Source organism: Buteo buteo, chromosome 4 (assembly GCF_964188355.1).
Source record: "Buteo buteo chromosome 4, bButBut1.hap1.1, whole genome shotgun sequence".
Classification (NCBI taxonomy): Eukaryota; Metazoa; Chordata; class Aves; order Accipitriformes; family Accipitridae; genus Buteo; species Buteo buteo.
In genome coordinates this window covers 64,741,616-64,757,378 of record NC_134174.1, presented here as the reverse complement: position 1 = coordinate 64,757,378, position 15,763 = coordinate 64,741,616, and the positions used below count along the sequence as shown (strand labels likewise).

General features: G+C 40.2%; 1 protein-coding gene across 5 annotated transcripts in view; it reads right to left on the bottom strand.

Annotated features, from left to right (window-relative positions):
- Positions 1 to 15,763, bottom strand: part of TACC2 (transforming acidic coiled-coil containing protein 2) — a 148,962-nt gene that overhangs the window by 41,418 nt on the left and 91,781 nt on the right. For all 5 annotated transcript variants that reach the window (XM_075026544.1, XM_075026548.1, XM_075026545.1 and 2 more), the window contains one exon: positions 4,464 to 4,627. In XM_075026544.1, the coding sequence (XP_074882645.1) occupies positions 4,464 to 4,627 (164 nt within the window). The remainder of the gene's footprint in view (positions 1 to 4,463; positions 4,628 to 15,763) is intronic.

Below are 15,763 nucleotides of genomic sequence, written 5' to 3'. Positions count from 1 at the left end.
CCAAACTCCAAACCAACAAAAACCCCCAGACTTCTTGTATCTAGGTGATGAGACCTCTAAATGAGAGCTGCATGACATGTTTAGTGCTTGGCATTTTCACCTGTCACCTATTATAGCAGAATCAAAAGTTGCTAGAAAGGTATTATAAGACTGTATGCATTAATAAACAAAATAAATTTCTGTTAGTATCAACAAAAAGGAGCTAAAAAATAAAAAAACCAAACATTTCTGTCAACTACAGAAATTTTTTTTTGTACATTACAAAATACCAAGATTTTGATGGCACTTCAGATGCTAGTAAAGCCTCAATGTCCCACAGGAACAGTGAGGTAGACACATACCATGCTTAACTCAGCCTTTTTAAAATAAAGATCCATAAATGACCTGAACAGTAACAAATCCCATGCATGTGGTCTGAACTGTCCACTGATGAGGCTATCAAATTTTAATTAAATTGCTACCACTGATTTATATTGAATATGAAAGGATAAGAGGCATTCATAGCTTTAGATCAGGATGGGTGTTAGGATTTACATCTTTTTACAGCCTTAGGAAAGCAATGCAGAAACTCAGTGGCAGTAGTTGCACAAAGAGCTACAGAAGTAGCCAAGGCAAGGGCAGACTTGTTTCATTTTGATGAAGTATCACCCATCTCTTCCTCACCTGCGGAGCTAGCCGTGCCTTCCCCGCTCCGAGCGCTGCGGTACCGGTGGGGCAGGATGCTGCAGCCCAGGGCATGCCCTACCACAGCACACATAGCGCGCTCTCTGGGGACGTGTTCACAAAAAGAAACCTTTCCAAAAACTGGAATGCAGGTTTGTTTTGAAGATATTTTAAAGAAGAAAATGAAATATCTGCACCAGCTATCAGCTTATTGAATCTAAATCTGAACTATTTCTTTATAAATCATGAAAATATATTAAGGATTTAGAACATATAAAGTACTTCTAGGTATTTTTAAATATTTTTCCCTTTAAATTACAACAAATTCTTCTAGAGGGGGAGCTGCACTGTGCAGTAGGACAGTTGAGCACTTTGTTGTTGTTGATGCATCTCTAAAATAGGAGGAAAGCCAATAGGCTGAAAATGTAGGCCTTAACACTGCCGAGCTGGAAACGAAATGGAACACTATTTTGAAACGCTTAGAAACAAAACTTAATCAGTTCTAATAAAGCAAATATGGAAGAAATTAAATTCTAGTTGTGTTTTTTAGACAAAAACAAAGAGAAACACTGGGAAAATGCATACAGCATGCACCCACATACTCCATTATAATAAAATAACTCAGGAGACAAGTACACTTCATCTATAGCATATAGGAATTGGAATTCCTAATACCAGAAATTTTGAAACATAGTTTATTTCAAGTTCCTGCTTGTTATGAGAAGCCTTTGAAGTTATGAAATCAATTAGTAATGCTATTTTAAAAATTACTGTACAAATATTTTTGCCATTTATACTGAGAGAAAACTTTGGATATAAATTTTACCTCAAATTTTTCTGTGTTAGTCTTCAAGAGGAAAAGCACTGAAGAAGAATGTTTTCCATCCCAAAAATTCGTTTTGTTTTTGTCTGGGTCATCATCTCTCTACTAGAAAGCCTGACCTCAATTTCCCTGGCACAAGAAGGACCTGAATATAGGTCTCCCATATCCTGACTGGAGGGCTGTAATGCATAGAGGGGACTCCAGCTCTCACGTCTCCCCTGTGTATATAATCTGAATTCAGTAATTAATTGGGGAAGGCAGCAGGGAGGCAGAAGAAATGCCCCTGCCTAGGCAGGAATTCCTGGCCAAAAACAGGGGTATTTAGGAGAAAGGGTTTGGGGTACTTTCTGGTGCTCAGATGGGTGGAACAAAGGGCAAGAGGACACTGCTATGAGAAGCTGATGAGACAGGCAACGATAATTTAAAATACTACCAAAATAAAAAAAGGAAAAAGCACCCTCGAAGTCATTTGCCTCAAGAGTATAACCCACATTCCCCACAACAAACAAAGTATTTACGGAGAAATGGAAGGGCTCATTAGTGACACTTTCTGGGGTTCAGAGGCAGTTTCTGTATATGCTCTGTTACTCTTCTCCTCCAGAATCGCCTGCAGACTGACTCCCCTCTTCTGCTCTGCTGCTGATGGACTGGAGCCATGCAGCAGGTTTTACCCCACCAGGAGCTGGCATAAACCCAGGGTAAGTCTAGCTATATTTCACTTTCATCATATTTATTAAGCTAGTGTTGAAGTCAACCTAATTAAAAACTCTCCTCTTGGCTTTCCAGCAGTGGGGTCCAGCTGTTGCGCTAATGATATCATGCAGCACAACTGCAACTGTCTGCATAAGTAATTATTGTCAGATATAGATGAAATAATCCTTTAAACACTTACTATGCTTCCTCCTTCCATCCAAACACACGCTCTGTTACCAACCTCAAGTAGAAGACAAAGCCATGCAGCTGGTGAACCAGAAACCCAGCTGGACATCGCTGTCTCTTCCTCTGTGTGTGCCAGGCTCTCTGGTCGCCCGTATTCCTTACTCTTCATTTATTGAAACCTATTTATTTAGCCGTATGGTACCAATGAGAAACTCTGCTTCAACTGCCCAAAAGCTCTGAGGAAGGGACTCATTCTCTTTATGTGCAGCCACATGCATAACCTATGAGGTAAGTAAACTACAAGATAACTGGTACTGAAGTAGTTTATAAAGTACAAAATATTTAACTGTTTGCATTTCTGAAGAAGCAAGCAAACAGCTAAGCTATGGTCTTAGTATTATTAATTTCTTCTAAAGATTTCCAAAACAAATGAATGCTTTGTGTTGCCCTCCTACATTTGGATTTTTTCTGCATTACACATCTTCTTTCCCTCACATAAATTACCCTGTTGTATAACTTTCTTTTGCATAATTTTGGAATGCTGAACATAGCTCTGTTAGTTTGTGGTAACTTGCCTCCCATGGACAAATCTTATTTGCAAATGAAACGTCTTCCTCTCTGCCATCCAGTGGCCTTCAACATAGTTCACACTGGTTGTGAATAGATATGTTCAGTTTCCTACCTTTCTTCAGAAATATCTGAAAGAAAGGAGGGGGAGATCTGGGCTGTAAGGAGAAAAGAATCACATGTGCCAGGGAAGCACATGTGTAATCAAGGGTTCGAAGATAATCTACTGCAGTAATTAAAAACACACTCCAATCCTGTTTAGCATATGCGTTCTTTTGTTCTCTCAGCACTTACTTTGTAATCATTAGATTGCAAAAGATTAGAAAAAGGAAAGAAGATGGAGAATGAGTAATGTTGGTTGTTACAATGAAGGGGGAACTTTAACAGCAGAAAGGAAAAAGTGCTAGGATGTCTCAGTATTTCATTTTTATTTTATGGAATCAGTTTGTTTAACATCTTTCTAGCTTCTTATAAACTTGTTTCATAAATCATGATCTTAAAGAGCACTCCTTAGTGCATAACTCCCAGAAATGCTTTAGGTGGCTCAAGACATTTGCAAGAATTATTTGTTACTTTCCTGAAGGTTTAAATTAAAGCTGGACAGCCTTTATAATACACACACCAGCCCTGGACATTGCTTTGCCCACTGCTAAACACAGACACTTCTAGAGTGGAAACAGAAGCTTTAAAACACTGCCTGGCAATTCTATACCTCTTTCCAAATAAAATACAAGTAAGCTTTAGTCTGCTGAGAGTAAAATTACCTTTATACAATTTAGCCAGGTGATCAAGACGACTTGACTTTTGGATAGGAAAAAGACAGCATAATGGGGAATTCAATCTTAAACTGTTGAGCTGTCATCTGACAGCCCAAACAAAGCTATTTTGGGCTAATAGAGTGCTTTCTACTCCCTCATATTCCATTACTCAATTTGGAGAACAAAGAACACTTTTTGGGCATAAAGAATTTCTTTGGTTTTTTAAACACGATATTTCCTTTTTAAAGGCTATTTTCCCAGTGTGTACCAATTTTTATATATGTATATTATACATACATTCACACATACTCCCATGTTCCTCCTATAAAGCTAATATATTTCTATTGTTCTAATAGACTTTTTGTTCACCTTCTGTTTCAGGTGACAATACATTTGAAAATAACATTTTGTTAATTGTCACAGTTAACAGTGCTCGCCCACGAACCTGCATCTGTATCTCATACCTCCTTTTTCTACTCATCTGACACTGTAAAGATCCTACAGAATGAAGTTTGATTCAAAAGGAAGAAAGGTTTTTCTAGAAAGCTCCTCTTTTCTTTAACATTTGTCAAACGTTATGGACAGATTCTCCAATATTTTATGCCAGGAGGCGACAGGGTTTTTCCTCCCAGCATGGATAATGCCCAACATACACTAACTAATCTTCCAGAAGACATTTTATTAGCATCAATTCCTTGCCTGCGCTTACCCAAATACCTCCCTGCAGCTTCACCTTCCTCAGTAACCTGTCCTGCTCATTACATGCTCGTTACCTGTGTCTTCCAAGGGCAGCTGGGGTTTTATTTCTTGTTCTGCTATGTCTGCTACAACTGCTGCTGCCGCTGCTGCTTCAGGGGGTGGCTGCGGAGGTGAAGGTGGTGCCTTGACCGGTGTAGTGGACTCCGGGGTCTCAAATGCTTCTTCAGAGTCAGAGCTCCTGGTGAAAATCAAATGAGAGACTGGTGAGCAGAGTGAAGATTCATGTTTCCAGGTCACACTTGGAAATGCAGGGCTTTCTGATCTGATGGCATAGACCTCAGCTATCAGGCTACCTCTGCATTTCCCAAAAGGTATTTTACATTGCAGTATAGTTTCCAGAGCAGAATATCATGCCTATGGTCTTCTCCATATGTAAGTATTTATGTCACTTAAGACCTCTTTGTGTTACAAAAGTGAACACACGCTTGGAAATAAATCCATCCTGCAAAGCCTGCTTTCCAGTGTGAAGGTGGCTCAACCACACAGACAACAACACTGACGCCCCTGCTGTGCATCGTGCTCCCACAGAAAGACTACATTTTATTTTTTGCAGAATTTTACCATAGCCCTTTTCAAACAGTAAGTGCATGGCTTTGTTACACAAGGTAAGACAACCTGTAAAACACACGGAGTCCTGGTATTATCAATAATCCTCTTCTAGCACCATGTGCTCACACAGACAGAAAAACCCAGCAAGAAAACAGCAGCACCCAAAATGGAGCCAATCAAATGAAATACAAGCTTCAAAGGCCGCAGCTGTACAAAATGATGGGTAACCTAAACATTAAGTGAAGATCTAAACCACACAAAGACACACAATTTGCTCTTACAGCAGTACAGCCTTAGGAAACTGTCCTTCTAGATCTGAAAACTATGGATCTTATTTGTTCTTAAACCAAACTGAGACCAAACCTTAGCTTTTAAACATTTCTTCTTGAAGCCTTTTTTTGGGAGCAAGGAACGCAGTAACAATGGTGTCATATTCAATATGCAGTGAACATATGTTCAATATACGTTCAATAAGCATTTCTGTTGGTCAGATGCAGATTTTTACTGCTGGTCTGTAAGAAAGTGAATTGCATATGACAATTCCCTGAAGGACAGGACTGATTTGTCTATTTCCAGCGATTCTGTGTGTGGCTGTAGTCTCCACTGCTCTTCATGGCTGTCCACACCCCACGCACCAGTGCAACGGAGACAAAATTTGCCATGAAATGGAAAGCCATTTCATCCCCCAGAAGCACTCTAGGAGCCGTACTGAATCGAGGACTCTTCTCATTTTGTTCAAGTTAAAAGATAACTCTGAGCTGCCAGATTCTGTTTGGTTTCTCAAAGCTCATGATTATTTTAAGCAGCTCGATGTCAGAAGTACAAGTACAGGATTTGCATTCGATTACATTTGCCTAAATCTATCACAGCATGAAGCCTTCGGCGAGCTGGGGAAGAAAAGGCCCCAGTGTCACCCCTGACAGCTTGAGGAGCACAGCGGACCCGATTCTTCCCAGCTGCCTCCGCAGAATCCCAGTGAGAGCTCCCACCTCCTCGCACGCCGTCAGGGCACGCACCACGGCCCAGCACCGACCCCTGTCTCATCACCTCTACTCTGCAAAGCAAAAAGATTTCTACTAGCTAATAGCTTTGGATGTTTGCCTCACTTGGAGATTATTTTTTTTTCTCCCCAAACTTATGTCACTGCCCGCGGAACTGCTCAAAAATAGAGTGCCTGGCTTTCAATTATATCTATTGCTGCAGCTCCTCAAAATACCTTCTTTGTGTTATTGCTTAAACCATACTCATTCATCAGGACACAGAACAGTCGAATTGGAAGAGGTAGGCTGCAGCCTTTTAAATTATATCCCTTCAATGATGCACAACGTTTTAAGTTCAAAATATTTTAAGCTTAAGAGCAGCTGCAAACGAAGAGCTTCTGTAAATAAAGCTGCACAACAGGTATTCAACAAAATAACACCTTCTCCTCCTTCCACAGAGCTGGTTCAGGAAACTTTTAAGTTGAAGAATCAAAAAGAAACAGAGTTGTCTGATATTTTCCCAGTAGAGAAATGTTTCTTGTGTCATAAAAACAAACCTAGAAAGTTATCACCTAAACCAACAAAATGAAAGGTAATTCATAACTCTCAGGCTTTCACGTAATTCTTCGTTGTGCTCTACTTAATTAATGTTTTACTCCATTTTGAACTCAAAGTGTTACTCTGTAATACTGAAACAATAATGTTTAGACCCCTTTTTCCCCAAAGTGTCTGTATACATGTGTAACATATACAATAAATATATAGATATAGCAATATAAGTGAAACTGAAAAAAAATCTCTATTTTCACGTCCTACTCATATTTGTAACTGCTTTGCTAAACTGGCTTGTTGGAACTGTTCTGTGTCCTTTATTTAAATGATGGAAAGACTCTGCGCATGTTTATCTATCCTTTTTAAATGAGCTACCTTTGTTTACTTGGTCTCTTCCTTGGATTAGGTGGGCATAAGCATTTGAAGTAAAGAGAAACGTCTGTTCTTTTTTGTTCACTGTATGAGCTCCTCACACTCTGGAGAACCTCCCGAGTCTGTGGACAGACATTTGTGGTGCCTGAGCTCCAGCACAAGGCTTTGTTTTGCTAATATTTAATAATTCCCTAAAGATTCTGATGCAATACTAATTTTCAGCTGCAAGCCTCCATAAGCAGCAGTATAATCAAGTAAGAACCATCTCAACTGTAACCCAAATGCTGCTGAGTTTGTTATGAGAAGCAATCGTGCTGGCAAAACACGGTATTTAACAACGAAATATGAAGGGAAGCTCAATACCAGAAAATGTTCTTTGTCATAGCCTAGGATCTGGGAGAGAACATAAAGCCTGGAAGCACGTACCAGGACTACGCTCCAAGGTCTACACTACTTATATCCTGGAAAAATTAGATCCTGTGTTCAGTTTTCCTTAGTGAAAATACGGATGGTCTCTCTTGCATAGGATACTTCTTTTAAGACTACAGTCCTATGTTCAAACTGTAAGAAAAGATTTTCCCAGAACAACAGGATTTCCTGTGAAAAGGAAATTACATATTTCAGCCAGTTCTATTCATAATGTCCTTTCTCTGAGAAATACAGGGAATACACAGAACAAAAAAAAAAATGCTGCTGTAAAGTTCGTGGTGTAAAACAGATTGCCAAATTGTGATATGCCGTAAGAATCGGCACCAATTCAAAGCTGCACAGGGAGCAGCCACCACGGATCCAGCTGTGGGCAGGCTCTCATGAAAGGAAGAGCCCCTGTATCATCTAGAATATTATTTTGAAGCTCCAGCCAAGGATGAAGCAGGATGAGATGGGACACATGGGTTTTAGTGATGGAGAGCTCATTTGCTGGCCCACACTCATAACGTTGTAGAGACGGGGTCTGCAAGTGCAGAGTGGGGCAGCAATGAAGTAAAAGCTACAGGAAGGAACATACATTCATGTATCCAGTTAGCCAGCTTGGGAAATTAGTGGGAGCTTGCCTTTACAACATATGTCATATCTTTCCATCTGTATCCTTTGGTTTTTGTACAAAACAGGCAAAAAAGGTATAGATTGTAGAAGCTACAAAATGATTAGGTGATAGTAACAGAGTACAAAATGACTAGAAACATTCTTTCAGTCCATCTCTTTCACCTCCCTTCTCAAAAGATAGCCAGTAAACAGTAAACATAACACATACAGATGGGGTCGAGAAGCGGGGGAGAACCGAGAAATGCAAGAATCATACTAGACCAATACAAATCTGGCAACACTGCATCAACTTGTGAAGCAGGAGCACTCCCACTTTAATCTGGACACTTTGAGGTCTTGCCCAGCCTGTTACATCAATCTCCGGAGGAAATACTGAAGGGACTCACTAGGGTCGACTTCCCTTCTTCACCTTTGGCCTTGCGGAAATCCAGCCTTATAAGTTACATTACCTTATTTTGCAAGCCACGGATGCTTATAATTTTAAGTCCTCCCTGATTTGAGAATGAAAAATTGCCTTTTTGTCCCTGTAGCTGGAAAGCACTCAGTAAGCAAGAACGAGATTCCTTCGCTCCACTGCTTCTCTTCGCTGTTTGCCCTCTTCAGGCATGACAGCCACTGAGGTGAGGTCATCCCAGTTGTCACTTGGAAACTTGATTCATTAAAAAGTAGTTTGCAACAGAGCTGTGGCCTTCAGCTGTACCGGGAACCCTGCCATCTGTCTCAAGTTCTTCTAATATTTACACTACAGCAGTACAACCAATGCGAGTGTGTACTCTGGTTTTATTTCACAGGAATGAATGGGATGTCTGATATGTAAAAGAAACTTAAAAGCAGGGCTTTGACACAAGGACTGAGGTCAGCAGCATCACCTCCTATGGAGGGGCACAAGGGAGCAAATCTGGAACCAGTATGTGCTGAGGGAGCATCATGGGCTTTTGTAAAGTTACTTCACTTAAAGTCAAATCTATACAGAACTTTTATTTATTGTCTAGCTTGCTTCAGGAAAAAAAGCCCACATCTAACTACTTTATTGAGCACCGATCTATAGGTTTGCAATGTGGACAGTCTGGAGAAGCATGGGTGTCTGATATTTTGAAGTTTTGAAGCCAGGAGCTAGGGTTGCATTATCAAGAAGCACTGCCTGTGCTGGGAGTGGGGAGAGGGGGATGGAGCCAAAGGAGCTGCTCTCCCACCAGCCGGGATTGTGGAATCACGAGTAACAGCATCAAGACCAGTTCAGGGGGATCTGCTCCATCAGAGCCAAGGCGAACAGCCTCTGTCCACCTGTATTTAAATTTGTCTGTTTTCTTTGAAACTCTGCACTTAGGAAAAAAGTATGTTAAATTTGCCTTATTAGTGGAACATGTCCCAGATCAATCGAGGTCTCTCATACCTGTCAGCGATATCACGGATGCCCAGCTAGCACTCCATAAACTCATCCTTCTTGCTGGTACTCAAAAACCTCTATCTGCTAATTGTTTTGTCTCTATGTACCTTTGTTTTATTGACATCAGATCAGAGGCAACAATTTCATTCTCATGGCGTATTTGGAAATATGACATATCAGGAGGAAAAAGGTCAGGTAATCTTACAACATGTACACAACAACAACAAAAACAAACTGTGCTCCCAATACCACTCGGGTGCTTGGAGGGTAAAGAAACAAAAGCAAGGACTCCAAAGCTTTACCAGAGAGCTGTTGTTTACAGATTGCCCCCTAACTGTAGTGTGTGGGACATTTGGAAACATACAGAGAAACTGAGGACTGTCTCAGAAGATGAGCAATTCCTACCTGATCAATTTTAACTGGCAATAACTTCTAAAGTCTTTTCCTGAGATACAGCTGTACTCCCTGAAGGGGAGAAGAAAGAAATGGCTATTTTGTCTTTTTTTTTCCATCTCATCTTTAGATCCACATGTTCTTTACAACTGGCTGGAGCTGCAGTTCAAGGGGAATATGGCTGCCCAAGTACATCCATCACCTCTAGGCCACATAAAACCACACTAGACTTATCTGCAGATCTGTTTCCCTGGGCCTTAAGAATCAAATGACAAATAAGAGCGCACAAGGCTCATGCATCTGTTACCAGAAGGACATCATGCAATGCTCGTTTCCCGTACTGAGATTGCTGTGCACCAGAGGTACTAGCATAGCAGGGCTCCGAGACAAACAGGGAGTCCGAAGCCATGCAATGGAAGGACACAAATAAGCAAACCCTGCAGTGCTGATATATAAGCACTACCTGTGGCAACACCTAAAGGCAACACACAGATTCCATCAGACCTGGCCCTCCAAAGCATCTGTAGCTGTTATATCATAAAGTTAAGGTATAAATTTGACATCAGTATTTACTGAACAGTTTATCATACACTGTGAGAAGAATCTAAATCAGAAAAAAAAAAAAGGGCAACTTCTTACAGTGTTCAATTTAGTACTGAAGATGAATTTTGGTTTTCATTCTTGTAAATCCCACTGAGAGATGAGCTAGAAATAAAAGGAGAAATAAGTTCTGTAGTCTCACCTCCATCGATCATTTTCAGAGATGATCCTCATAAAACCTGCATGAATAATTCAGGTCTGGTTTACTGATGAGATCAGAACCAAGAATGCAGGACTGGCTGTATACTTCTGAGGTCAATCTGTTTTGCACATTACTTAAGCAGGCACATACACTGCACTGGCAAGAGACACACAGGATGACAGATTTGAAACGACACTCGGTAACTTTAAGCTTTAGAGTTTCTAAAGAGGCAAGGCACTCAGAGATGCACATTAATTTCAGTCACAGCTCTTTCACTGTAAACAGTCTTTTAAAACCTTTTCAGATTTCCTGGTGCCATTTTCAATGGTTAAGCTGATTTTTCCATATAATTCTTAAAAAAAACCCCAAACCAAATAAACAACAACAACAAGGTCAGCTAGGCAGAATGTTTCAGCAATACATGTCTCCAGGCAAAGATCAATCCTACTCTCAACATTGCCACTGAGCTGCTGCACATACATGGTCTTGGTCAGTTCACTTCGGCATCTACCTCCTAGTCTGCCTTATCCACTCAGGCTGGGATCTCTTAACGCCATGAACAGCTTCTTGCTGTGGATGTATGCAGAGTCCAGAGCGGGGAAAAAAGACTGCTTGGTACACATTACATTTGAGGGTTTTTTCCTTCTGTTTATATGAAATTCAGTAACTGACAATCTCTTATAATTCATCTTGTGGTATCACTCATGTTGCAGTTACACCGCAGAGATACATACAATCTTTCCTCTTGTTTTTTCTTCAGACTCGTACAAATACAGCTCTGGATCATAATTCAAAATCACCAAGGGAGCCCAAATGGTAATTCCTTTCCTTGAGATCAAGTTACCAATTTAGGCCAGCAGCCATTAGCTGACCTGAGGGCCAAGGAATATTCTACAGCTACAACACAAGGACCACAAATATTCTATAGCTAGAACAAAAAGTCATTTTTTTTTCATCCCAGCACCAGGTTAGGATAATATCAAAGATGTGTCAACTTTGTATGCTATCATTTTTGTACAGTATTTGCCTATTCAGTGACTTCCAGCTAACATGACATTCCACAATAATTAGCTTCTTTTAATATGATGATTGTTAGCTATGTCTTTGTTCACATACATGTTTTGAATATAAAGCATCCCTACATATTTTAAATTTTAATATTAAATTTTTACAGCAACATATAGAAAACGCGGATGCAACGGTTGATTCATCTGGTTATTTTAGGTATTAAATATTAATATTTGGTGTCTGAGTTAGACTACCTACCAAACCTAGCACCCAAGGATCTGCTAAATGCCATGGTATTAAAAACAACACAAATACAAACCGTGATAGGCATAAACCTCACAAATGATATTTCGCTTCTCTCTAATAAAATACACCATTGAAACGACAGAACTTCTCAAAAGAATTCAACAGTACAGATAGCTCTGAAAATGTTTTGCCCCAAGAAGAGCAAAACCAGTAACCTTAGCCTAGCCTGCCAAAGCTGAAGGGTGGGTGACTTTTCATGGACCACTGAAAGCCATCTGCCTTGCTGCCTCTCCCCCCATGGGGAATGTTCTCAGTGCTGGATCTGACGCTTGTATCATTGAGTCAGGAGCTGGGGGAGGTACAAACATGTCACTTACATGTCACCAGACTCCGTTTACAAGACAGTTCCTTTAGGGACACATTTCTGACCATTAACTATTAATGGACTTCTCGCACTGTTGTAAGGGTATTTAGTGACAACGTCATCTATCCTATGATTAAATAAATTCACAACAAAGCTATACTGTGAGGAGACAAACCGCAAAATGGGTCACAAGAAGAGGATGCCAAGAGGGAAAGTCAGATCACCAACCTTGTCTTCAGCTCCTGTCTCCTGCTCCTACTGGCATGATATCATTGTCCCACTAGAACATTACTACTGATCTGCACACACAAGATGAGAATCAAGCCTCGCAAATAAAAGAAAATAATGTTTGGTACCCCCAAGGTAGCCATACGAAAACTGGAGTGTATTGGACTCTGAGGGTCTGCTCCAATGAAATGCAAAATGCCTCAGACTACACGAGAAGTCAGTGGGAATTCACAGCTTTCTAGTACCAAGTCTGTACTAAGCAAGTACATCACCTTACGGGGGAATACTTTTGCCTGCTATCCGATATGTATGGCATACATACAGAATATGTATCATATGTGTACCAGAAAAGGCAATTAGGCCTTGTGCTACTCACCTGCATTGCAACATTGGTGCCACTATTTTACAGGTTCCTGACTTGCAAAGTCTGATCATCAAAACAAAACCATAATTTCATCACAGGATTATTTCAGCTTAAAAAATAATGCTGGCAAGTAATTTTAGTCTTACCTTATAACACTCATCATTGCTGGCCTATAGATCTTCTCTCTTTATTTTTACTTTAAAACTGGATATAACTCAATGAAAAATAAGTACAATTCCAGCTTCTTTAATCACAGCAATTTAAAATAATTTTATAAAAGAAATCCCTGAACTGGGATGAAGTTAATTTCCTAGGTATCTTCATTCTTTACCCTGCTATCTTTCCGATGCATTAAAACCCTAATAAAAACAATATTGTAGGAAAGAAAACCAGACAGCAGGTTTTTTTAAAAAGGTTTTTGTGAAAGAACATATCCAACCAAAGTTGGAAGGTTTAAATAGGAATTACGTTTTGCATTCATGGGTTTCTGCAGCTAAAGTAATATTCTACAAATCATCTGCAGTTTCCTCCTCAGCAGAGGTATGCTGCTCAACGTAAGAGAAGGATAAATGTCACGTGTTCACTTTATGGCCTGAGCTACAACACAGCAGAGAAGCATCCTTTGCAGTTCTCACTTAAATAAAGCTTTTATCAAATAAATCCCATTCCACTGAAACGACAAAGACCTACTTTAGTGCAACACAATTACACAAGAACTCATATTGACACTGATGTGTGCGGAAAGCAGGGCAGGCACTCCTCTCCAGAGAAGGATTTTAATATTATTTCAGCATAAATATTCCTACAAGACCCACAGAAAACATGGCTCCCCAGAAAAATAATCACTATTACATTGAAGGTGATACTTCCCAGCCCACAAGTGATGTGTCATGACAGGCACAATGTTTAATTTCAGGACACAAGGGAGGAGGATCATTCTGCATCATGCCCAGAAGCAGCCAGAGTCATTCCCCTGCTTTGTGCAGCTTTCTGCCTCTTCCATGCCACAAGCCCAAGGGTGTAATGTCCTCTGCTGCCCCAGCCCATCACAGACACTTCAGCTGAAGTGTTAATGATTTACACTAGTGTAAATTTGGTGTGAATGGGTAAATACGGCTCAGTTACACACTGCTGCTGATACAATGCTACTGAGCGAATTCACCGCTCTTCCAAGAACATTCGACCTCCAACATCAAGTCTTTGGACAACTTCATGTCTGAGCTGAGATACAAGAACCTGGATTTTCTTTTTTTACACAGGTGAGGTAACAGAAATAAAATGCCATGGCTTCCCTTTTCAGATCATTATGTGGGGCTTTAGCAATGGAAAATAATACCTTGTGTGTTATCCAAACCACACAGATCAGTTTGGAAATGTGTCTTCTAGAATAGATTGCAAAAAGAAGCTTACGAATCCCTTAAACATTGATCACTTGCTATAAAAAGGCCAATTTTTCCTCACAGGATGGTTATATTTAGAGAACAGGATTAGAACTGCAGTGGAGGGGAATTAAAAGGGCATAATCATCTTCAAAATAATGTTGATTTTTGTTTTTTAGCCTATTGTATTATAAGTAATCTTCCTCCCATAACTGATAGGGGAAAAAGGAATTATTTTTTCCTGCTTTTTCTGCTTGTTTATTCAGCGATTTTGAGAGCATTTTGTGCAGAAGCCAAATTCACACTCCCCCAACAAAAGCTATTTCCTGCTTTCACACAGCAACCAGAAAGAAATGCCTCAAGCTGTGGGAAACCACATCTGAAGAAAAAAAGACTGAGGGATATAACATGGCATACTTAAGCAGCACTTCAAACTACTTAAATCATTTTTCTAACTGATTAGCAAGAAGTTCCCCATATTGCTTTAAATCATGTTAAATTTTTCCTTTTAATTGATTTCCTGAGATCTAATAGGGTATGTTTTTCAACACTACTGATATAAATGAATAATGAAATGAACACCCATCCTTTCTGGCCAGCCTGCTTTCCCTTTTACTTGCTTCAGCCTGAATAATGAAAACATCTATGTTACAGAAACAGGACTCAGAATTGAAGATTTTTTTAAATCCTTATGCTCTTTTCAGGCAGATGCTTTATTCTCAGAGGAACAACAGGAAAATACCATTTAATTAAAGGCACTCATCTTCAGACATCACAACAGCAAATACACTAATGTGTCCCTAAATCACCAGAGGCTGCTAAATACTCAAACATGTAAATGTCTTAAGAGATGAGAAGAAACAGTAAAGATGCAGGATACCCCAATATCCAAGGTAGAAAATACTTACCACAAATATAGTTATAATCAGTTAATACATAATAATCCCAGTCAGTGTCACACTTTGTTCATCCTAGCAGGTTAGGGATTGGTATTTGAATCAGTAGTTGATGTTTAAGTATTTAATACCCATGGCAAAAATCTTTCCTCTGCCTTTAGTACCAAGCTCTAAAGTTTTAATCCAGGAAACAACATCCTGTTAACTACCTCCTCAGAAAGCACCCATGTGCCTGTGCTCACTGCTATACAGCATCATGCAATGGCTTCAAGGGAAAACAATCAATAATTCATTGGGAGCCAGAGTCATAGGTCTGAAATTGCTTTGTTTATTGGAACTACCTTTTAAATGCAACAAGGCTTTCCAGAGACACCTCTGCTCTGCCACACTGCTCAAAAGCAGGAGCCAGGGACAAAACAGCAACTGTGAAGTGCAAAGATGAATATGTGACACCCGTAATCCCTGAGGGACCAGTTTATCTTGAGAGGTACAGAGAGTCGTGAAAATAGTGAGATGTGGAAACAAGACTGTGTTCCTGCAATGCTTACAGTCCTTCCTTTCAGAAAGGAGGTAAGGGCTACATGGAGGGTGGAGAAGGGGGGACGTGGGGAGTCCCTTTGCTAAAAGGGAAAGAGGGGAGAAAAGAGTCCCTCTGCCAACCTGCTCCATGTTCTTCCCATTTTACCACTGCACAGCCTCCATAAAGCTGCGCAGAGCTTCGCACAGATCTTCACTGACACTTATTCCTCTACTTCAACGCGTGAACCAGCTGCATGGATAGAAACACGGCCAGGAAGCAGTAGGAGCAAA